At 36.4% G+C, this 26,723-nt stretch overlaps 1 protein-coding gene across 1 annotated transcript in view; it reads right to left on the bottom strand.

Moving 5' to 3' along the window:
• LOC140241943 (uncharacterized) overlaps positions 1-26,723 on the bottom strand; it is a 118,443-nt gene that overhangs the window by 56,652 nt on the left and 35,068 nt on the right. Inside the window, exon 2 of the mRNA XM_072321690.1 lies at positions 16,534-16,596. Within this exon, the coding sequence (XP_072177791.1) occupies positions 16,534-16,596 (63 nt within the window). The remainder of the gene's footprint in view (positions 1-16,533; positions 16,597-26,723) is intronic.

The following is a 26,723-nucleotide window of genomic DNA, read 5'->3' on the forward strand; positions in this document are numbered from 1 at the left end:
AAAAAAACTCACATCTGATTGGTTATGTCAACCCTGTTGCCATGGCAATTGAAGACCCTGAAAAGTGTCATTAATCTTTTCCAGAAGCAAAACAACAAAATGAACTGGTAACTCTATCAGCAAAGATGGCACTGATAAAGTTTAAATATTTCTGTAAACAAAGTGAAAAAATTCTCATACCACAAAAAAAAAAAAAACCTTTAAAATGATTGCAATGGACACAGATAAGGTATACACATATTAACGAGGTATGAAGATAAACCAAGGAATCAATTACTACCTCTGTAAATGAAACTCGTGACTGGCGACGCTGCCTCTGTTCGTGCTTCCTTGAGTTGCTCTTGGAAAAGATCAGCGTGAGCTTCCTGGCCTTCCCCATCTCAGCTTCACCCTGACTTTCCTCCTTAGAGCAGAACAAGTAACGATCCAGTGTCTTGTCCGAGAGCTGGCAGATTCCAATAGGTCCTGAAAGATTGCCACTAGCAGTAAAACTTTCCAGCAAAGCCAGAGACCAAATTCAGCAAAAGTCCGTCAGATAGCCGCGCTTAAACAACGATTAATAGTGCAGACCGTAGAATCCGAGGTGAAAATCCATTACTTTGTTTCCATGGTGTGGGAAGCCATACTAACAGTCATCACGTTCGTTGTTAACATGCGAGTGCGTGTGGCTTTTTTTCTAATATGATTTCAGAATACGGACTAATCTCAGTAGTCTCAATCAAGGCACTCCTTCAGGAAGGGAATTATATCTTTGACTTATATCACGATGCAGCGGAAATCACACACGCCTTCAAGTTTATCCATGTCTCTATAAGAGAGAGACGCCCTTGAATTAATTATGCAGACATGATGGACAGTTATATCACAGAAATTGGCCGCGCATTACCACATATTCTCAAACTGACTCGACAATGAACTCGGCACGAGAAGTTTTGCACTCTGTAAAACGTCACGGATATTCCGTCAGCATTGCCCCCACTTTTTGTGCGGAGAGGAGGGAGGGGGAGGGGGCTTGCTTGGCATTTGTTGAGGCGAGGCGGTCTCGTGATTTTGACGCTCCCAGCTAGGGGGTTGTGACCACTTGGTCCCAGTTGAGGTTTGCGTTGCATTGCTTTGAAACCCTACCGAGGAGTGGAACACCTATCACACCACGTCAAATGTCAGGATTCTCTATCACTCTCTCTCTCTCTCTCTGTTATAAATAATACATATCCAACCACCACGGTTATTTTCTCAGCGGAGAGTAATCCTCGAAGTGAGGAACTTTGCAATTTGCCAGACTCATCCTAAGCAAGGCTGACCGCTACGCAAAATTTGGTTCTGTTTTTCTTACGTCATTCATTGCAGCTTCCTCCAGAACCAACCTCCCTGCAATAATTATGTTGTTGGCTTTATTTCTTTGGAAGAGAGATGTTCAATCTCGTGTGGTGACTGTTAACGACATTTGATTACGCTATTTTCTCGAGCATGTGGAAATTACTTTATCCTCTTCACACCTCCCAAATCCCGAGCAGCACAAATGCATATATCTTATGACTTAATCCCCGTTGTGCTCATAAATGCTCCTTTACATAATAGCAGCAGTACCTTGCCAAAAGCTTTTGCTGGCCTTTGTTTCATTTCCCAGTAAAACTTGCAGCTTTGCATTAACATTACACAATCCCTATTAGGTCTAACAAATCAACACCACTCTGATGCAATACGGACAAATAAGACAACATAATCCCCGCTTGTTTCGGGTCTAGGATACCTATGCTAATTGTCAAACAAAGCATCTTAGTAGATGTCTTGAACAGAAGACAAAGAACTTCAAATGTTTACACTCACTTTATATGGAAGATTCTCTTCCTTTGTTAGTTTCAGTTTGTAGCACCATAAACCTTTTGTGTCATATTTCTTTATTTTATTACAAATCTATTGTAATCAGGAAATGAAAATGTTGGACTGAGAAAGAAGAAACGATGTATATTAGAGAAAGTAAAATTTGTGGAAGAGGTTCTTGAGGCCTGCTTGATGATGATATGATGCAAGATATAGTCTGAAAGTGAGTACCCTGAAATGATGACGGGGCAATGCTTAAGATATGCAGGCTAGCTAAGGGATCAACTAAAGAGGGTACACAGGGAATTTCCCCAAACATATGTAGATTTATCAAAGCCAGAGAAATCAGAAAACACTTGAAAGTTTAGGAAAACTAGAAAATCCATTTAAAAGTGATAAAATTTTAATCTCTTTGTTAATTCCATCCCTCTTTTGATGGGAAGTGAATAACCAATGTGTGATGTCATAGTATATAGTAAGAGAGGAATTTCAGAAACATTCATTTTTTAAGGACATAAAAAAGCACTCCAACTAGTTCATCAAAAAGGTATGGAAAGTAATATTTACCTGTCATAATAATCCCAGTATCAAGTGAAGGGAATGTGTACTTCTCACTAAAAAAAAAAAAAAAAAAATGTCAACTTGAAGATGTTTGATATTTTGTTCATATTCAGTTCTTTAAATTGTTCTGCACCTGTGATATCACAAATTAATAATAGAGCTCCCATTACATGGAATTGCAAACTTGCCAAGTCAAAACTTTAAAACAGATTACCCACTTACCCTCATACTTCACCTAGTGTTTCCCTAATTTTTGTCTTTTTGCTGAACCAATATAATATTATGGGACATTCCCTTTTAACAGGGTCTATACTACAAATTACTGCTAATCTTGCCTGCTTTTATTTATCACATGAAAACAATAAAAAGGGACAAATCCTATTGTGACCTACTAAATGTTTGACCTCAGAGGAAAGGGAAATTTGGAAAGAGACTCTAGGGATCACAAGAAAAACATTATGGCATCTGACCATGATGTTATTGAAAGGAAATTTCTAAAATAGGAAAAAAAAAAACTGATGCCAATTTCAGAATTCGTAAAAACCACGTTTCCCATATTTTGGACCAGCTTTCCACAACGGAAAGAGAGTGCGGGTGAGCTATACAATGAAATGACTGCTCAAAGATCACATCAATACAGTCACTACAGACAAGCACTATAGACATTTAGAATAAGGTTATTAAATACCCTGCAAAATTTCAAGGAAGTTACCTACGAAAGTTGCAAAAGTTTGGGAAGTTGTTTGGAATAAAAAGAATCTCATACAAACACCAGATCCATGCTAGAGCAAAAGCAGGCTACCCATGGAAAAGTAAGGACTGTTTAAATGTCAGCAAATTGATTTTGAATCCTAAAATCTATAGGCAACTGAAATATACATTTTAAAGGGATGGTACAGTATTGGTGGAGATGAGAATTGGGCTTTTAACTTTTTGCGAGATACCAGAAAACACTTATGTTATAGTACAGAGCATACCATTTTAAGAGGAATTCAAAGTTTATTTGATGAAAATCGGGTTTGAAAAGACTGAAACATCCAAAAACAAAGTAAAACAAAGCGATCGTAATAAAGTGTGGGTCCCACACTTTATAAAAAAAAAAAAAAATGTTAGAAACTCGAAATTAGGTCTCAACCAAAACTGTATGATCCCTTTAACATGTTGGTCACATGACTCTGATGTCATTTATGCATTGTTTGTCTGTGATGTTTATGATGTGCTTATCATTAGCTGTGAGAACACGAGGACTTTTTGATTTTTTGATTTCTTGCATCTTCATGGTACGATTATCATTGACAATGAGAACAGTTAACAGCGTCACATGATCCAGAGCACAGATTACAACTTGACCTCTTTTGGCGGGAAATATCCCACCTTGAAGCCATTTTCTAAAAATCTCTCGCTCTTCTGATTGAGTTTGAAATCTTCCCTTTCAAGCTGTGTGTCTCCTGGTTAAGATATGTGTTTTCTCCCTTCCAACTCTGAGATTGTCAAATTTAAAAATTAAAGGACAAGTTCACCTTCATAGACATGTGGGTTGAGAGAATGCAGCTATTTAGTAAAACACATCAGTGAGAGTTTGAGGAATATCGGACAATCCGTTGAAAAGTTATAAATTTTTGAAGTTTCTGCTGAGTCATGGCTGGATGAGAAGACTACTGTAGCTTGTGATGTCACATGTGTACAACAATATAAAGAAAGAATAAAGAAAATTTAACATACTTTCACTTTTCTCGCATAACAAAAGAACACTCGACTTCTCTTTTTCAGAAGGCAAGGGGAATAATATTACCCATAACATACATCAGTGACAAGTCGAAGAAATGTGCACTTTATTCAAAAAGGTAAAGTTTTGTGAAATTCCCTTTATATTTTCCTATAATCGTTGTATGCATGTGACATCATACACCGTAGTAGTCTTCTCATCCAGCACTGACTGCGCAGCTACTTTAAAAATTCACAACTTTTGAACGGATCGTCCAATTTTCCCAAAACTTTCACTGATGTGCTCTACTAATATTGTTGCCTTCACTCAATCCACATGTACAGTATATGAAGGTGGACTTGTCATTTAAGGCTAAGATAGCATCATAGAGCATCTTCATCCCTAGAAGTTCTGCAGGCTCCCAGCCACAAAGGATTTCATGCTTCACACTTGTGATGTGCACTAACAAGTGCACATCATGTTGTGTGCACAATACATTCATGCGATCAGTCTCCAGTTTGCTAGGGGTTTCAGGTGGACGAATCTTCCATTTAAGACGCTTGAGGTTACAGTCTCTGACAGGGTACAAAAATTGATTGAGCGAATACTCATTCCAAGAAATAAGAAGTCACTAAAATTTCTCATGACACCAACAATTCAAACTTCACTGCAAACTTCACCCACGTCACGTCTCGCATGCCAGGGATATTTCTGTAGATTTGTTCGTTTATCGTCGTGCGACCTACACATGGCAGCTTTGCAGTAACGACCCATATAGTCGTATTTAAAGCAATTTCTCTGGAATGGAGAAATTTTAAATCATATAAAAGCTAAAATTCAAGTCGAGGAAACAGTAAGTACACATAAGATTCAGTAGGTTGTATATGTAAAGAGCATTAGTCGCGTATCACACGCGTACAAACGAAAGTGACTTGGCTCCCGAACTATCCCATAATGCACCGTAAATGACGCTAAAATCAACATCCGGATACTTTTTACGTCATTGGCGATAGTGAGAATTGGAAGAGTAATACACAATTTCTGTTTCAGTCGCATGAGATCACAACAGTTAATCTGCAGTGCCCATGGTACACCACCTTGGGTGGCTAACAGCAAGAACGTTCTTAATGCATGCTGCTGCAAGGTCTCTGACTCGATCACTAACATTATTTGCTTCTTTACCTACAAAAAAATGTTTCCATTAATCTCTCTATGTAAAAAGAAAATAACTGATTACTTTTGGACCATATTATGTGTTCCACTTTGGACAAAGTTCTATGTTTGATCTACTCTGCATTTTTCTTTGTGCTACATTTTCTGTCCTTGACTTTGCTTTAAAAAGACACACACACAAACAAACAGACAAACTAGTCCATGAGAAACAACTAGAGATATTATGTCTCATAGTTCCTTGTATACCATAACTGATGAAACAAATAGCAGACATATCATTGATGGAATAATATTCTGTGATTATGTGCAGACAATATTCTATTGGCATTTTGACATGGGCAAATTTGTCTTGGCTCTCTGGTCATAGCTAACACACCAGGATATATACAGACCAACTTCCTGAAAAATTTTCCCTAACCAGACCTTGTCAGATTCAAAGTGTGTCATCCAAGCCAATCAAATCAAGAAGTAGGCCAGTTTACTTGCAATGCACCTACTGCTATATGTGGGACTGTCTGCTGGAGCTGCCTAGGATGATGCAAGTTTTGTATTAAAGCGAGAGATTTCATTTTGATATATCAGGATTCTTTTTTCTTTTGATGTTGTTGTTGTTCTTCTTCACTCTAAAAACACAAATGTTAAATTAGCATTTAAAAGGGCCGAGGAGTGACAACATTTTCAAAGTGTTGGTTTTCCTGCTAGATTCAACATATAAAATGTTATCTTAAAAGTTGGATGCAACACTTCAAAAAATGCTGTCACTCCTCGGCCCTTTTAAATGTTGCTTCAACATTTGCGTTTTTAGAGTGTTCTTCTTGCATTGCAAGGTAAGGGGGAACTGAGAACATTGATTCTGATTAATCAGTTTTAATTAGATGTATTTCAATAACTGTTATAAGGTTTGCGTGCATTTGATGGTAGTATGTCAGGCAAGCCTTTGAACAGCTTCATAAGACGCATGTGAAATTACCCTGTTGAGGATGAATCCTGAATATACTGGGGCAGGTGTCTACGGGAAATGTGCGTTTTAGCAAAATCAGTCCATCCTCAATGGGCTATTATTCTAATTCAAGTTTTTTTCCATTTGTTGTATCACAACACATAGTTTGAGAAGCTAATTACAAAAAACAACAAGAAGTAAATGACTGGCTTTCTTTTTCTTGTTCTTGTTGTTGTCGTTGTTGTTGTTGTTGTTGTTGGCTTCTTCACTGGTATCTTCTTATTAGTGGTCGACATTCTGAAAACTTACTACTAAAATGCTAAACCTCTTCCCTGCAACGTTCCTTCCATGTTTGAATGCCAGGATTTTTTTGGTATACATACACCAATGGATTGCTGGGTTGTGCAATTAAGTATGAAAAAAAAAAGACCAGGCAAATTTCGAATCGCCACATGTTAACCTAACAAAACAGTATAAGTTGTAGTAAAGCATGTGACTTAAAGCTGAAGACGTTTGCATTGATTTGTACTTTCAAAAATGTTTGCTACTATCACCTACTGGTGAATGAAAATTTGCGTAAGGTCACTACCTTAAAAGGACATTCTTCCTTTCCTCCAGCTCAGACATATCCAAACTTTTCACTTTCTATTCCTTTCAACACTACTTGTATGTTGTTGTGATGTGCTGTTTTGACATCATAGCAATAATGCAAATACAAAACTAATAGTGCCTTCAACTGGTGAATTAAAATGAGTTGTTATCTTGGTTAATTTTCAACTCTCATTCTCTTGACTAACAAGTTTGTCATAGTTAGTGTGTATTACTCCATTTTCACTCCTTTATATCAGCTCTTAGAAACACCGCCAAAAAACAAAAACAAACAAACCATGTAAAACACTCTAAAAATGTGGTAATTTTATAATGTCATGAACAGGAATGACAGGTAAGAGAAACCAATCGTAAATGTGCATTTTAATAGCCATTCACTGAAAAACATCTTCATCTATGAGACCAAACTCACTAGTGATATGGTCATTGTGCACACACACACACACACACAAACACACACACATACAAATACAGCCAGTGCCTGTAACTTTGCCCCTAGCTGTGTGCATGTCACAGTTGGTCGGGAAGTCACCTACTTGTATTTCATTCCCGACTTCTTCCGAACAACGGCGAGATTCTGATGAACTTCTACCCATCACACAGGGATCCTTGGTCTGTGTGTGTGTTATCATCCACTCATAGAATCATGGAGATGTTGTCTATGCCATAACATGATAATGGTGTGTTCATATCCATGGTATACAGAATCAGCATCTAGACATCCTCAAAGCTCCAACATGAAAGCAGTGTTCACATTCACAAACAGAATCACATTGATATTAAAGATACTATACAATGTACATACATACATCCACTTGTACTACTTGTGATATTAGTAATGAAAGTATTATTATTATTATTATCATTATTATTATAATTATTATTATTATTGTTATTGTTATTATTATTATCATTATTATCATCATCATCATCATCATCATCATTTGTTGTATCAATATTACCATTACTATTTCACTGTTATTTGAATTACTGCCACTACAAGTGCAGTGTAAACCCATTGAAGATGGGCTGATTTTGCTACACCAACTTTTCCCATAGACACTTGCCCGCGCGTATACTCTGGATTCATCCTCAATGGGTTAAAAACCTCTTAACTCAAAAAAAGCTGAACTCTTCTGGAAAACAAGCTAATTATATCCCTTTAATGTGGGTCATCCTTTCTTCATTTCATAACGTGTCACAGAAAGGGAGATGGGTCTGTAACTTGAATTTTGCTCATAGAGAGGCACAAATTTTACTGCAGCTGGTGAAACACAGTCTCAAGTTATTCAACTGCACAAACTCCCTCAGCAAAGTTGGACATCTTTCAAAAAAAGGCAGCATGTCAAGATTATCTTTAATTTCCTCATTTTTCTTCTTTGGGGCACTTGTGCATGCCTCCACGATGACTTTGTTTGTGTTGGAATCACTGACCAAAAAAAGCAGAAGCCGCGGTTAAGACTTAAAAAGTTGAATTGAATTAGCAATTAAAGTTTCCTTTTGGAGTGGATATGACAGATTTCCTTCCTGTATGTGACAAAATAAAGCAGCTACTATAGCACGATAAGACAAATTTTCCTGTTTTTTTTTTTCCTCCAAATCCTACTTTGTCTTATGAAACAAATTTCTTCAAGATTACATTATTTCTCAAAGTAAGAGTTCCAGTCAAAATGAGGATAGTGTAACACTGGCTGGCTGTAAGTGGCTGATGCTTCCCCCTCTGGCCCCATCTACTTGCAAGAATGGATTCTTGGTCAAAAGGAACCATCTAACATGGCTATAAGTGAACAATAGAGGGCACTCTTAATATCACTACTGCATGACTACCCTGTCATTTTTCTTTAACATGTTGAGGATGCACTGATTTTGCTGTAACACACAAATTCCCACAGACACCTGTCGGAGCATTCTCAGGACTAATTCTTAAAGAGGTTACAGGCTGTTTGAAGGATCATGTCTGTGAATGAAATAATTACAGAGTACACGTGTATTTGCTCATGCATTAATAAACTAACATCATTGTTTAACCTGTTCTGTGCGTGAACCTGGTGGCCTGCGTATTATAAGTCTATGGGCATTTCAGAATTCAGCATGGAACGGGTTAACAGACATTTTTCCCAAACAAAATCATGTACATTCTACATGAATAACAGTTAATGTAGAAAGATCAGTGAAAGTTTGAAGAAAATCTACACTTCACAAGTTTTGGCAACACATGTCATGCTTTCAAAATATTAGAATCATACACCAGTAGGCGATTTCAGAATAATGCAACATATCAGGAAAATATAAAGAGAATTTCACAAATGGTCATATTTTGGTGAAAAGAAAACATGCCTTTGACTTGTTACTGTGACTTGATATAAGTAATACGTAACTATTCTCTATGCCCTCTGAAGGAGCTACAGTATGTCAAGTGCTGTTTCAAAGTCCTAAAAAAATAATATTTGTGACATTCTTTTCAAACTATTTAACTACCTCTGAAAAAGTGTCATATTCAAAATTGATATACAGTACTGCACACTTTAAAACATAGAGAAGTGGTTGTACACAGCAATGTATTCAAAAACAAGTTATGTATGGCACACCAAGTGTAGCAAAATCTACACTCAAGATTTGCCATGGGTGAAGTGATTTGGAATAACTAATGATAAAGGGAAAGTAGAACTATTAAACACATCATAAAAACACTTATACCACACACACACCTAAATAAACAGGCATGTTCCATTCGATTTATCTGTCTTCCTTCAAACATACAATGTTAACAAATATACAGGGTATAAAACAGATAGGATAGAAGAGATCTGATAGCCTACAGTAGTATGATGCAGAGATTGCATTAAACACACATGCATCCAACTTCCACTAAGTATTCAATCATGAATGTCTGCATGTGCCTTACATTTTGTCATCTTACGTCTGAGCACTTAAAGTGTAAGACAAACATCAGCTCCATAAAAGCTACACATTCTTCCTTCAAGTTGCAATTTTGACCACTAAATGCTCCAGATCATCTATTCAAAATGAAAGAAATAATGAATGCCCCATCAGTCGCCATAACAAGCACAAGAAAGTATCCATGAATCTGCCCAAATTTGTTGTGAATTCTGCGTGCTACATTTGTCGACCTGCACGTGGGTGGTTTATAACAATGAGGTACTCGAAACTGGCTTCTCAAAACATCCTTATGGTGCTAAGTCAGTGTTATGAATATTGATTCTGGTCATCAGCTACTAACTATCAAAAGAACTGAAACTGTTCTGTCTTCGGATATGATTTCGCCATGGTTATGAGATCTCAAGGGATATTCAGATTTAAACAATCCATCCATTTTCTTTTTACTCCCACGTAGTTGAAAAGTATCTTCAGTTTCTTCTTTTATCTGCCTCCCACAACTCTAGCTAGGTTTAAAACTATTTGTGTAATGAATACACTAATTACAAAGAGAGTCTCATTAACTTGTACACGGTCCATTTCACAACAACAAAGTGAAATAGAATCTTTGTGAATCACTGCATTTTACATATAATGCTTTTCCTTGTTCAAGAGAGTTTATCATCATTATAAACTGGTTCTGATGAAAACCTTTTCGTATTAATGCCATTTTTTCACAGTGATACTACAGTTGTCTCCACTTTATCGGGTAGTGTTGGGTAGAACATTTTTACCCCAATCAAGGGTATACTCTGACAGGCAGAGGTGTATGGGATATGCGTGCTGTAGCAAAATCAGTCTGTTCTCAATGGGTTAAGCAGTGTGCCCACTTAGATCGGATGACATGTTTCATTCAAGTCACAGAGAGTATACCAAACACTGGTGTGCTCCTGATGTGTATCATATATACACAGTGCTCACAGTATGTCACTACAGCCACAGCTTGTCTGAATTCAGTGGCACATGAGCATTCACAGAACCCCCGAGTTCTCATAATCCTTTCAAGGAAATGACATAAAAACCCAACAAAATTACCATGTTTGAAAGCTGTGCATGACCAACTACAAAGGATAGTAAAAAATCAATGCCAAGCCCTTGCTTGCAGGAGTGCAGACTCATCATTCATAATTGTCGAATGTACTTTGGACAAGTCACATTAACACAACATTGTAAAGCACGCACAAACAAAATGCTATGGTTGCTGTATGCCACTTGTGTGGTGGTATTTTCATCGAGCAGGGCCTTGCCTCAACCGTTTCGTTACCCCCCCCCCAAAAAAAAAACAACAACAACAACAACAACAACAACAACAACAAACAAACTACAAACTGATGAACTGATTTTTTTTTACCCCAAGTACAAACTTGCAATCGACTGTGAGTTTTGTGCTGCAGAACATAGTCATGTAATTTGTCAACAAGATTTTTTCCTCTCTCCACAGCTTTTTTCTTTCCCTGTAATCCATGTGCAGGAGTTAGAGTAATCAATTACCTCTGCCAAGAAGGTTATGTTTTTGCCGGGACTGGTTTGTTTGTTTGTTTGTCTGTCTGTCTGTCTGTGTGCAAAACAACTCAAAAAGTTGTGAACGGAGTAGATTTGGATGAAACTTGCTGGAAAAGACGATAATGACACAAGGAACATATTATTTAATATTGGTAGTGAGCCGAGAATTTTTATTAATTTTTGTAGGATTTTCGATCTTTTCGCAGAGAGGGTCAGTGAACTTGGGAGTTCAAACTGCACATATTTGAGGTTTGCATACATGAATGCTCTAGTCAAAAGTGCCCGGTCTACTCATTTTAGCGGTATAGGTAGTGTGTGTGGTATTGCTGCACAGGTTTGTAAACAGAATGCATAAATGCATACTTGAAGCGATATGGCAAATCAATCATACACTGCACGTTTAATATGAACAAACTCATTAAAGCACTCTATCATTTCAGTAGCTTAACATACAATGTAAAAATCAATTAGGTCTGATTTTTTTTTTTTAAATTGCATTTACTGGGTACTAGCAGTGTCCTAGGAGGCCCTATAGCTATGTTCACTAAATAAACTAAATTCACTAAATTGCAAGTAGCCGGCTAAAACCTGGCATCCACTAGGGAGTGGACAAAATGGGGAATGAAAATTTAGTCGTTCCACATTCATTTGGCAACCTCTCCACATGTTCTTGAAAGATTTCATTCATTGTCTTTATCATTCCTAAACACTTCCAAGCGTTTCCGCAAATTCCGCAAAGATGGCAAATTTTCGGGTCCAAATTTATGATGGAGACCAAAAATTGGATGCGGAAATGGACTTCCTTACACCTTCGGCGACTTGTCTGTATTGTCTTCAGGACATCCTCAGGACATCCCGCCTCTCTGTAACACTTCCTCTACTTCCACTCAAATGCTCCCTGAAAGCCTCCACGATCGTACGGGCAGTTTCGCGAAGCTTTTCACTCAGAATGTTTCAGGAAAGCCCAGACCCAACACAGATCTAAATATATTATCAGGTCATTGTGTCTGAATGGCCTCATATCAATTATACATATGTTGGCTTTCTGTATGACTCAAGGCAGTCATTTCCTGGTGCATCTTATGTTTGGTTACAAAGAAACGTCTCATTGTAGGTCAGTGAGAGAGTTTCAGCTTGAACACCTTTAGAACCGAAGTTTCATATGCTGAAGAGGTCTCATATCTGAGAGTGTGCTTCTCTCATTTCAAAATGAATGAAGGCACCTACACACCTGCATAGACAGTCTACTTCTTCATATTGATACAACAAAAAGAAATTGTCATATTTCATCTCTTTAAATGGTGTCTAACTCAAAACATTTCACTACCTAATCAGGTAGCACTGCTTTCAAACACACTGATAGCGTAAATTCATATGATTTACAGATATAATACAACGTATTTGTATGTACTGTACATGTAAACTATAATTCAGACACAACGTCCCATTGTATGATAACTGTATGGCAGTTAGCATCAAACCTAACGCAGTGTCACGTTTCATCAGAAGCTCAAGTTGAGAGTCTCCTGTGCATACAAACTTTGGGTGGGGGGGGGGGGGCTTTGTGCATTGTGTTTTTTACACTGCATTGTATTCACCTGGCTGTTCATGCTAACCATAGTGCACACCATGAATAAGATCCACCTACTCAAACGACGAAGTGTGGATTCAAGAGCAATCAGACACATAAAAAAGTTCAGTATCCATATGTCATACAAATGCATATCCTACATGTAGAATATACTAGAATTCTTCATTCTGAAAGGAGTTTGCTTTTTAACCCATTGAAGACAAGTCCCAAATATACTAGGGCATGTGTATATGAGAAATGCATGTTATAGCAAAATCAGCCCTTCCTCAACGGTTAATATTCAAACAATGAGTGATAAAAGACAGAGAAATTATCTAATGTTGGTACTTTATCATTTGGTCTTAAAGATATTCCCTAAATATTCAGAATTTGTCCAAGTTCATCTTCTGCATGCACATGTCCTACCCCACTGACATTACCAAAGAGAATGACATTCTAACTGGAGCCAAAAATAACTCCCTGTCAAGATAATATCTATAGAGGGCACCCCACCTTAATTTTTCCGACAGCTGTTAGATATCGGTGCCTTGATCAGCGAGCGAGGGCATAATTTTCCAGTTGAATTTTAGAGCTGGAAAGTAGAGAAACTACCCCCACCTCCCATCAAAATAATTTCATCATCGTAATATCTATTAAACCAAGAAGGCTGTTTGAATGCGATGACGCAAGTTTAAATCAACCACACATACTGACAACCCAATAATGCATATCAAATTTAGCCTTTTCTGATCTTAGGCGAGGGTATTGCCTTTCCTCCAGATGCTGTTTTACTTTGTATGAAAACAAAAATAACAAGAGCATGATGGTTAAAGAAGCATTTCAGAGATCTACCACTGTACAAAGTCACATACAATCGTGTAAATGTGACCCGCTACAACAAAAGGATCCTAAAGTCGCTGACGGGTAAGCCGAGAAAATCAAGTTTGAAGCCAGAACACCAAAATCTGTCAAAACGTTTGGATTTCTGTTTTTACATAATTTTGTCGTCTAATGTATCTTCTATCATCTGCCGAAATTTCGAAGCTAAATGATCAAAGGAGAGGCCAGAAAATAGCATTTTTTCTGTGCCATGCTTGGCTCGCCTGTCAGCGACTTTAGGATCCTTTTGTTGTAGCGGGTCACAAATGATGCAGGGCAAATTAGAGTTGAAGGTATATTTGGTGCTTTTAGATTTGTGTGTTTGACATAGTCAGTTGATCCACCACTGAAGCTGGAAAATACATAAAGAACCTGTGTTCTGTATAAAAAGAAAAAATCATATGTTTCTGGTGGAAATGGAAAAATAGATTGATGAAATGAATGAATGAAAACTCTCTACTCATGCAGAGCTTTTCTCAGGCACACTACAGAAGGCTGGAATGTTTGTGATTGGGTATGTTTATGTGCATTATGAGATGATCTCAACCACTGGGTCAGACCCAACTGTGCTCCAGTAGAAAAGCAGCGGTTTACAAGGAAGGTGGCAGAACCCCCACTGATCTTTGATGTATTTAAGTAGGGGAAATCCCAACACGTCAGATCTCCATTGGTGAGGTCACAAGCACAGATCTTGAGGTCTACGTGTCGCTCACTGGTGGCATTCACATGCAGGATTTAATGGTTTTTGCACCACAATGCAAAAATCAGTCTCATTTGCCACTCTTCACACACACATTGCTCACAACGATCTATTGCGAGGTCATTAAAAAAAAAAATTACATCAGTGACTGAAATGAGACTGTGGGCATCTGAGTGTGCAGACCTACTCATAACTGTGTTGAGTTGAATTATGGGATCAAGAAGAAATTTAGAATGCCTTTGTGTGCCTTTCACAAACGTCCCGCCAGTGATATTATTGTGATAATTGCATCACACAACAAAACTTAAAAAAAAAAAAACATTCATTTTACAATCATAAGAATGCGATTACTGTGGCACTTGGAAGAAACATATCTTGATGAAGGAGGTCACTTATAAGCTGAGGTCACATATGCCATAGATGCCTTTAAAACATTCATATAGCAAAAGGAGGGAATGTAAAGTATTGGTTGAGGTGAGGATTCAACTTTTAACTTTTTTGCGAGAAACTTAAAAACCATTCAATGGAATGTTAAAGAGCATGCAATTCTAAGAGGAATTCAAAGTTTACAATGTATCTGATTAAAATTGGTTTTGAAATGGCTGATATCCAAAAACAAAGTAAACAAAGCAATCATAATAAAAGGTTGGTCCCATCTTTTATTGGGCTTCTTTCTTCTTCCCTTTTTTTTTTTTTTTGATATCTCGGCTATTTCAGAAACAATTTTCATCAAATAAACTTTGAATTCCTCCAATCGAATAGCATGCTTTTTCATATTTCATACTAAAAATGTTTCTCATTCTCACAAAAAGGGGAAACCTGAAGCCTCATCTCAACCAAAATAGTATACTATCCCTTTAAACAGCTACTGAGAGAAATGCTTAGCTGTATTTCATGCATTTTGATCGCCATGATAATTTCCGAATCAGGGAGAATGTGTTTATGGTGGCCCTGAAGTATGCTCGACAACAGGTCATGTGTGCCGTGAATTTTGCGACCAGGTCGCGAAATTCGCGATTTGGGACTCCAAGTTCGTGACTCGGGACGCGAATTTCATGACCCGGGACATGACCTTGGCGACCGGGGACGCAAAATTCGCATCCTGTGGTCGCAAACTTCGCGACTCAAAGTCGCGAATTTCGTGATCACAGGACGCGAATTTTGCGTCCCCGGTTGGCAAGTTCGTCCGTATTTCGTCACGAAATTCGAGTCCCGGGTCACGAACTTGGCGTCCCAAATCGCGAATTTCGCGACCTGGTCGCAAAATTCACGGCGCACATGACCTGTCGTCGAGCGTACTTCAGGGGCACCATATGTGTTCTTTGCAAAGATGTAAAGATACACAAGTTTGTAAATGACATCCTGGAGAGTTCCCTGTATTGATTATGAAGATCAGGCAATGAAAAATGAGTTTTGTTTAAAGGGTGCAAACTCCATTTCTGCTGTTTTATTCCAAAAGGTGCTAAATCTAACAGGATCCAATAAGAAACCTGGCCCTGTTTTATGATGAGTTATAATTGATTATAATATAGTTGATTTCGATTGTAAGTCTATAGCTGCCTGTGTGGTAAGGAAAGGCCCTGCATACATGCTTGACCTCACTTTGACCCCACAGAAGTACTAAAGGCCAGACTGGCTGGCTTTCCTGCCTGTGTAGTTTTTTAGATGACGCACACATTATTTTCTACAGGGAAAAAAAAAAGTTTAGAGATAACAAACCCTCCAAGAAAAATACAAGAAGTCACAGAAACTTGTCACTTAAACAACTTACATATTGCACATCACTGTGTTAATTTTTTTTTTTCCCGAAAGGTGTTCAATCTATAAAATCCCGCCAAAATATTAATACATTAAAAATCAATGTAGACATGGAGCTTTTACCAAGGTCCATTTTCTTTTATGGGACACAACATCATTGCACAGAAACACTTAGAAGCATGAGAAATGAAAATACAGGTTCTCCACACCATCAAAAGTGGATTTAGCACCTTTTGTACTTTGTACCTTTGCATCAGCATCCCATACACAACAAGAACACACATGTCATAATATAGCCTTTCTCTGAGAACTGTAATATTCTGTAATACGCAACAGGAAATACATGAATACTAACTATAAATTCAAAATATACTTACATATAATGCTATTCCATCCACTCGTACCCTTCTGAAGGATTCAACAAATTCACTGAAGCTTTCCTGAAATATAATGCAAAAGACAATAATAATGATAATGATAATAATAATGATAATAACAATAATAATAACAATAATAATACTAACTACGATTATAACAAAATTGATATTAATTGTAATAATTATAAAGATAATAGTAATAATGATAATAACTACAATAATAATACATTCATGTAGCGCATTTTCCATACACATGTAAATGTTTCAATGCACTTTACCATTAGATTATAAATGAAACAAGTGAATTTTTAGATACACATTTGAGGAAATGTAAACACATTAATGAAAATGGCAAACCTGTGAGGTGTACAAACAATTGAAAAAGGCAGGTTATGCATCTAGGTGCAAAATTTAACTACATGTGGTTATGTATTTATATTGTGTAAACATCTTCCACAAGTTCTTTAGATAAAGATGGACTTCAAAGCTAGCTCTCAAAGGTACAATGCATTTCTCACGCTATTTACAATGATTTTTACATGATGTGTTCATTACAGGGAATAATTTTTCAACATAAATTTGATTAGCAATCTCAGCTGATGAATGATATTTTAAATGGTATCCTATACACTTCTATGCAACACAAAACATAGTTTGTGTAACTGCAACACAAAACATAGTTTGTGTAGCAGAGTGGAATGAAAAATGCAGAGCAAATTGCAACCGATACCAGGGAAATTACGAAGTATTTCCTGCATAACCGCACACTTCTGGCGTGATACATTCAGCATTCATGTGACTGGCCTCAGAGCTCAAAAACCTTGTAAACACCTTCATGCAGTTTGTCTCTGAATATAACCCTTTCATGTCAAACATGTCATGAAGGCTACTGTTGTTGTACAACTGTTGTTGTACACATCAAGCAGAATATCAGTTGCAGTAAAAGAGTTAATTCATATTGCATAGATGGATATCTTTAGTTACTGTGAATGTTCGCGTGCATTTTAATTTCATGAATTTTGTGAGAGCCAAGTTTCACAAAATTAAAGTGCATGCTAAAGATCTTGTCTACACTATATGCATTGAATGTTACAGGCAATTCCCGAAATATTATGCTGCTAACAAGGCCGTCGGCTCCCATTCGCGAAAATTTCATGCTGCAAAAATATATTTTACAGTAGGCCCTATGTATGATTCAAACAATTGTCCCATTTCTTGTGCACAGCATTAGAGAACTAGGAAAAAAGTACCACAAATCAATTTGTTGGTACACTGGTTTCTCTTGGAACAGAGTAGGTTTTATCTGGATTATATTTGCTTCACAATTCATATAATCCAACAATAAAGTTACCAACATTTACTGGTTGGTCCCATGCACCTGAATCCCAAGCTAATAGGATCTTTAGATGTTTGGTTCATAAACTTCATATTCAAAACATGAACCATTACATTCACTGCAATCATTCACGACATTTTTTTATATGGTTTGTTTTCACAGAGATAATTTAACTTTAATCAGAAAGATACTTTACATTTGTGTGTAACCTGGCACTAGTTGCCTTATACTCTCCGTAGAATTTTTCCTTGTTCGTATGATATTACGTTTCTATTTAATGCAGCACAGGGAAGACCACATGATATTCCAACATCAATAAATCTTAGAAAGCGTAAATGAAAACAAGATATACAAACAAGCAAACATAGCTGTCACATCGTCTCAATTTACTAGTGGGGCAATGTCTGTATCTTTCAAGCATTCAACGCAAAGAGGGAATCATCACTCATACATGCACAAACCTAGAATGGGGGCCAAAGATAACAAAAGTCGATATTTTTGTAAGATTTTTGTGAGAGCAGGATTCATAGTTGCCATAATACGGCTCCACTCCTTTTGGGTTCTACAGGGCAATGTGGACTTTGGACTCACCAAATAATACCAAACACGGAAATAGCACCATAACACAACCAGATTTTATTCTTCTTTTTTTTTCTCTCATTGATTTCTGGTGTGCTGGTATGCCCTATGCTTTGAATCGTTCCAGAGTTTGCCGTCTCATAGAGATATATGATTGAATAAAATTTTCTGAAACAGAGGTTTATTGAGACAGATTCAATGAAATTCAATTCAATTGTGTTTTATTTCCAACCAACATAAGGAAATAAAAATACGGTGTATACCTGTTATAAATCATTCTCTGAATGATTCGTAAGGAATACAAATCATAAAGTTTAATACAATGTATGAAAGAATGAAAAGAAATAATGCATACTTTGCAATGGCGACAGAAAGTAAATATTGCCTATAGCAATGGAAAAGTATCAGATTAATAGCAGTATTTAGCAACTGAGAAATGTTAAATCCATATGTTGTGCATAGCATCAGTGATATATTCATGCCACTCACGTTCAAACTGGCTAGCCCTGCCCAACACATACAAAGGACCAATGAACATCAGCATGGTATTCTTTTCTTTCTTCAGTTACTCATTTTCACAAAATTCTGTCCTGAAATAGGCATAGCAAATCAGCGTCATACCACTGTAAGGACAGTTTGTACCAAACCATTCTACAGTGTCTCAGGAATAAAATCATGAGCTAACACAAATCTTAGATTTTTCATACCAGGATAATTAGTTATGGTTTATTATTCAAAAAGTTCATTAATAAAATCATGAGCTAACACAAATCTTACATTTTCATACTAGGATAATTAGTTATGATTCATTATTTAAAAAGTTCATTAATCTGAAATTTCTTAAAAAAAAAAAATGAAATCAAGTTTACTGTTCTGAAGGTTCTTTGGTCCAAAAATGACATAAGGGTAGTTATTCCGAAAGTTCAGTTACTCTGTAATGAATAAAGGTCCATTATTCTGAATAAAGGTTTGTTTTTCCAAAAATGGAATGAGTTTGTTATTCCAAAGGTTCATTACCTGGCATTTCTAGAAAGAAATAATGTTTATCATTCCAAAGGTTCGTTAAAGGTCCTGTTTAACTTTGGGAGCAGTGATTTTAAAAATGTTCAAGATATCACTTCTGATGCATATGTGTAGGTCAGTTGTATCACAAAACATCATATCATATAAAATTTTCGCAGCAAAACCTAAAATATAAGGAGATATCACTATTTTTCTCATTAAACCCTAACTGTACACGGTTTAGTCTGGAAACATTAACTATTGTTCACATTTGGTATATTTAACAATACTTAACATCGATTATAAGGATTCAAATTTTTACACTGGTTGTTCATATCCCTAACTCACATTTTAGAACTATTTTGAAGCAGTAATGCTGGGTTTCTGTGCCATCTGCAAATGGTAAATTATGCCTTTAATCTGAAAATGGAAAGAAGGTGTGTGCTAATGAACCTCTGGAATTGTGAACCTTATTTCATTTCCAAATTAACGAACCTTTGGAATAATGAACCTTCAGAAAAGTGCCAGAAATATTCGCATGAACAAATCTTTTCTCATTTTTTTTTGGGGGGATTAACAAACACCTAGGTTTGATTCCTGCTCAATGCTTACACTCTTGGACAAGATGTTTTTATCCAACATGTCCCTCTTAACCAAGGTGTATAAATGGGTACCTGGCAACATTAGGGTAACAATAATGGCAGGGCCCTCTGGCAGAGCAGTGGCAACACTGAAGAGGCTACCCTGGATAAAGAAGACCTTATTATTATTATTATCATTATCATTATTATTGTTATTATCATTATTATTATCATCATTATTATTGTTATTATCATTATTGTTATTATTATTATTATTACTATTAATATTATTATTATTATTATTATTATTATCATCATCATCATCATCATCATCATCATCATCATCATTATTATTATTATTATCATTATTATTATCATTATTATTATCATTATTATTATTATTATTATCAGGTATAGAGAATTTGTGTGTTTTAGAATTTATAATGAATCTTCGGAATAACAAACATTTTTGCATTTTTGACTTTGATAACAAACTTTAGGAATAATGAACATCACCTAGAAAATGAACTGACGGGAAAAACAAACAACTTTTTGAGCAGGACTGAAAGACGCTGAGTGGAAACATGGGGCAAAATAACATGATGAGGTAAAACCATTTTATCATCAATAAATCATGCAACAAGGTAGTCACTACTGACCAGGTGATTTACCTTACCAATGCCACATACAATAAAAAAAAACACTGTTAACCCGTTTAGGACGGTTTGCTTTGGCGAGCGAACACCCCCACAGACGGACAGGTTTTCCAAACTCGAGCCCGAACCGAGGGTTACTAAGGGGGTGTGACTTACGGTCCCGCTTTACCCAATCACCAAATTGCCGTGTATGCGGTGTAGGAATCCGCTTTCTGATTGGATGAATAACGACCGCTCATGAATAATAATGTGGCTTCCCTTCGCTATCTGGGTTCGCGCGCGCGGTTTGAACTTCACGCACTGTAGATCGTCAATTTACGTTCCCTCGTCAACTGAAATGAATAGCGTCTTTTATTATTGGGCACCAGGCTATGTCGAGGGTGTCGCAAATTTCTACTACATAATTCAAATTTCTACTACATAATTGTCTTGAATTTACTGATTCATGGAGGCAATCTTTTATGGAAACTGTAATCCGTTGATCACAAGCCTTCAAAGTCTTTCAATGAAAAGCGATCGATCGGTGTACAGGCTTGCGTTTTCCATTTACACGACTGTAAGACACGCCAAGTAAATCTCGTATTGTGGCGATATCAAAGGCACACGAACCCACTCTTGACTTCCTGTTGTTCACAAAATTCCTTACCATAACTAGTCAATGAAGTTTGGAAACAGAAGGAAGTTTATTCATTGTATACAACATTTGAAAATCTGTTACACCTTGTTTGTCCCCGCTACTTGTATCCAAATACAAAGCTCGCGTGTCTGTAACAGAAGCACGTGGCTTTATTTCAACACTAGGCAAACCATCAACGATGTAATATCACAAGTAGAATTGGTGATACTGATTTATCAAAGTCGAATTTCGTAATAGAATAACGTCCACTTGAGTTTATTTCTTGGTTCTGTTTCAGTAATTCCCATAAAATTGACAAGAGCCTGGAATATGTTCAATATTCAAACAAATCTTTGCATCTTTCTAACTTTCTTTGAGACGAATAACAATGCATAATCCACGCTTGAGCGATACCTGCCATCCCCTGAAGAAGTCTGTATAAAGAAGTTTGCTTCCTGAAATTATCAATCGTGACTACCTACAAATTTCGATCATGCGACTTATAATAGGTTTTCACTGGATGCATACAAGATATCACCGAGTGGATTTGTGAGTTTATTATCGGGGTTTCATGTTGATATTTTTCTGTGCGATCTTACAATTCCTTTACAACTTCGACGTAATGTCGGGAAGATAATGATTATTCACTATGTATCAATTGAAATGAGATTTCACACAGTGATACAAGACATATGTTTAATTATTATAAAAAAATAATCACCAACCTAAATGAGTATCGTTATTTCTTACATAGAAAAAAAAAACAAAACTAAGAATAAAACACCGGTCCTGTTTAAGCCAGTTGACAGAACATGTATGAGCTCTTCAGATGAAACAGGGGAGTCTATACGATGAGAAGAGAAAAGGAGAGAAAAATAGGCTGGTCATCTCAATTTTGTTTGATTGACGGTAGATAATCTGAAAAGATTTTTCAAACGTAATGTAAAATTATACAAGATGAGGTTTGCCTACAACCTGTGTTTTGGTAATATCTTTCTACGTTTTATATAATACATATGTAATGTACATATATATATATATATATATATATATATATATATATATATATATATATAGGCAGAGTATCTTGGAGAAGCGATCATCACCATCAATGATAATATTCAATCTACACGTTTGTATATATGGGAATGAAGAAGGGGATAGCTGGAAAGGAAAGTGATGAGATGTAATGAGATAAAATGAAGGAACACTAATTGAGACAAATGTATTACAAAGGAAGAGCAAAACGGCAAAAAAGGGCAAAAGGGTACAACATTATGCAAAGATTTTGCAGTCATTTTTTGTGTACGTTTGCCTTCCAATTTCGTAGTTACGTAATTCAAAATAGCCAACAGAAAAAAGCAAAAAAGATAGCGCCATGAAGATGTTCATTCAACCTCGTTTGCCTTTCACTATGTCCTATCACTTCATCAAAAAATGTAGCATTAGCACAATTCAAATTAGAATTCCCATCGAGAATTCAGATTCGCATCAATGTGAGAGAGTATCTTTTCAGACAGGGTCGCAGGTGAGCATTTCCGAGTTCGTCGGAGAAGTTCATTTATATTAGAAACAAAAAGGTTGACCACCCGGCAGCTGATAGAAGAAGACGACATGACCATGGGAGAACGGCGAGCACATGTCACACAAGCTTGAAGGTCTAAAATCATTACATCACTTCAGAAAATAACGAAAAGATGAAATGTTTGTTGAAATAAGCGACATTTCTCCCGACATTCTTCGATCTCTCATAACAGACGGTTAATTTTGCTGAAATCATCTTCTCTTATGTCATGAGTGTAAATCAATATTATTTTGTTTTATTGTGTATACCAGTCATCGCCCGGTAAAAGACAGAAAATGAAGTACTATTCTCATTCAATAAGCATAATGTATAAAGGAAACGAGCATTTGCTGCAATCGCTTATGAATATGAAAATGCTTCAATGCGATTTCACGAAGTCTAAAGGAATGAATGCAAGTAGGTCTACGTAAATACAGACATGTATAATGCAATTATTATGAAAAATACGCAGCCACGATAAGTGCATAAACCACTTCAATAGCAGCATGAAAACATTTGATCACATCAAAATATGAGATGGACAAGAACATTTCATGCTTTTATTGCTCAAAATTCCTTGCTCCTAAACAAAGTATAGAGTGTTCAATTGAAGCAACGGGTTATCACATCTCCGTCTCTCGCAAAACTGAATGATCACTTCGCAAATTTGGAGTGCTTTCTACAAATTTACATTAAAAAGTTTATTTTTTTTTAGGCATGAGTTACCATATTCTACTGATTATAAATCGATTGAGCTACAAAACGGTAGTGTGTTGCTAAAACCATTATAACTCAATGATCGCGAAATCATTTGACTTGTGAACTTCCGAAAGAGATGGACTGAAAAACCCAGACTTCTAAACGTATAAATAATTGGCAGAGCGACTATAGCCGAAAATTAGCATATTATGGAGAATTCGTACAAAACTAGAACCAAAAAAGACTAAACAGTCAGCATCACCATTGTCGGTATCGTCGTAATATGGGATGTAATTTCATTTTGACTGCCTCTTTGAAATGCTGCAAACATCAACTGCTGAACATCATAATTTTTATTTGTGAATTCTAAGCGTATGAGAGAGAGAGAAAAAAAAAAGACAACTTCTGCCGTATGTCTTGTTTCTCGCTTTATTGCAGCGTATGTCATTGTCGAAGTTTAAATTCTGTAATACATGTTCGTATCAAGTACATGAGAACTTGCACATTGGATTTTCAACAACCATAAAATCATTGGGGTCCGTAAAAGCGGTTACGTAATGCATACGAAGCACATCACTATAATGCATTCTGTGGACCGGTGCAGAATAAAGAGACTGTCTTTAATCGGCCTTTGAACTTCTCTATTATGCTCATAATCCCCGACTTTTCGGATGGCGTCTACGAGTGCGTCTTAGGAATGTTTCTGTATCAACATCCTGTCTATTCAAGGAGGTACAATGTAACCTGACACTCTGGCCACCTGGTCTATTCATAGTGTTCTTGCCTATAACACGCGCACATGTTACGCTGTGTTTCACCATGATGAATATATTGTAAGACCCCATAGTGGCAATATCGGCTCTTGCATTGTATGAAAATGATGACTATTATACAGTATATCCTCTATTTGGTTCGTTGGCCGAGTAGATTTTTTGAACGATCTTATAACATAATCACGCTGTCATTCATAAGTATGAGAGAGAGAGAAAAAAAAGCTTCAAGCAACATCGAAGTTGAGTTTCTCAAACCAATCTTCCATTTGAGTTTGTTTCTTGGTTTTGTTTCAACAATTTTCATAATGTTGACAAGAGCCTGATGGGATGTTCAATATTCAGATAAATCGTTGCATCTTTCTTGCAATCTTTGACAGCTAATGGTGACTAAACCTGCGAACTCCATGCATTTTTGTATAAAGACGTTTGCTTTGTGAAATTATCCATCATGACTGCCTCCAGATTTCGACCATAATTATATGACTTAGGTTTCCATGAGATGAATAAAGGAGATCAACGAGCGCATTTGTAAGTTTACTGTCGGGTTGTATGTTGCAAATTTTATGTGCAATCATGATTCCCTTACAACTCTACCGTAATGGCGGGAAGGTATTGTTCACTGCACATCACTTGAAATTAAATGTCACACAGTGATATGATAATCATCAGCAAACGGGATAGATTATTGTATATATATATATATATATATATATATATATATATATATATTAATCTTTTATCTCTCAATCTTTCTTCTTATCGCATAGACTCCGATGTTTCGTTTGCAGACCGGAAGAGCTCATAAATGCTCCATCAACTGACTTGAATAGGTGTTATATATATATATATATATATATATATATATATATATATATATATACATATATATATATATATGAAGATGTTCATTCAATCTCAGTTTCCTTTCACTATATCATATCACTTCAAATTACGTAGCCTTAACACAATTTAAATTAGAATGTCCATTGAGAATTCAAATTCGTCTCAATATGAGAGAGCGTCTTTTCAAACAGGGTCGCAGGTGAGCATTCCCGAGTTCGACGGAGAAATTCATTCAATTTAGCAACAAAAAAGGTTGGCCATCCGGCAGCTGTAACATAGAAGCCGACATGATCATGGAAGTATGGCAAGTACAAGCCACACAGGCTTGAAGACCTACAAGTATTACATCACTTCAGAAAATAAGGAAAAGACGATATTTTTGTTGAAATAAACGACATTTCTCCCGGCATTCTTTGATATCTCATAACAGACGGCTAATTTTGCTGAAATGATCTTCTCTTATGTCATGAGTGTAAATCAATATTTTTTTTATTGTGTATACCAGTCATCCCCCGATAAAAGGCAAAAACAAAAATAAAGTACTAACAATCTCATTCAATAAGCATAATGTATAAAGGAAACGAGCATTTGCTGCAATCGTTTATGAATATGAAAATGCTTCAATGCGATTTCACGAAGTCTAACGGAATGAATGAATGTAGGCATACCTAAATGCAGAGATATACGTAGACATAAAAAAAAAATACACAGGCACGATAAGTGCATAAATTACTTCAATAGCAACATGAAAAAAAATTTGATTACATCGATAAACATGAGATAAGACAAGAACATTAATTTCATGTTTTTTATTGCCCGAAATACCTTGCTCCTAAACAAAGTGTTCAATTGAAGCGATGTGGTTATCACATCTCCGTCTCTCGCAAAATTGAATCACCACTTCGCAAATTTGGAGCGCTTTCTACAAAGAAAAAAAAAAAAAGAAGAGTCTTTTTTTTCGGTATAAGTTGTCATATTTGACTGATTATAAATGGATTGAACTCAATGATCGAAAAAAAAAATTGACTCGTGAACTTACGAAAGAAGTGGACTGAAAACACCTCAGACTTCTAAATGTAAAAGTAATTGACAGAGCGACTATAGCCGAATATTAGCATATTATGAGGAATTCATACAGAACTAGAACAAAAAAGACTAAACAGTCGACATCACCATCGTCGGTATCATTGAAATATGGGATATTATTTTATTTTGACTACTTCTTTGAAATGCTGCAAACATCAAATACCGAACATCATAATTATATCTACAATTTTTTGGCGAATGCTAAGCGTATGAGAGAAAAAAAAATGCCATATGTCTTGTTTACTCGCTTTATTGCAGCGTATTTCGTTGTCGAAGTTTAAATTCTATACATATATGTTGGTTACAACCACATGAGAACTTGCACATTCGCTTCCCAACAACCATAAAATCATTGGGGTCCGTAAAAGTGGTTACGTAATACATACGAAGCACATCACTATAATGCATTCTATGGACCGGTGCAGAAAAAAGATACTGTCTGTAATCGGCCTTTG

Source organism: Diadema setosum, chromosome 18 (genome assembly GCF_964275005.1).
Source record: "Diadema setosum chromosome 18, eeDiaSeto1, whole genome shotgun sequence".
Lineage (NCBI taxonomy): Eukaryota > Metazoa > Echinodermata > Echinoidea > Diadematoida > Diadematidae > Diadema > Diadema setosum.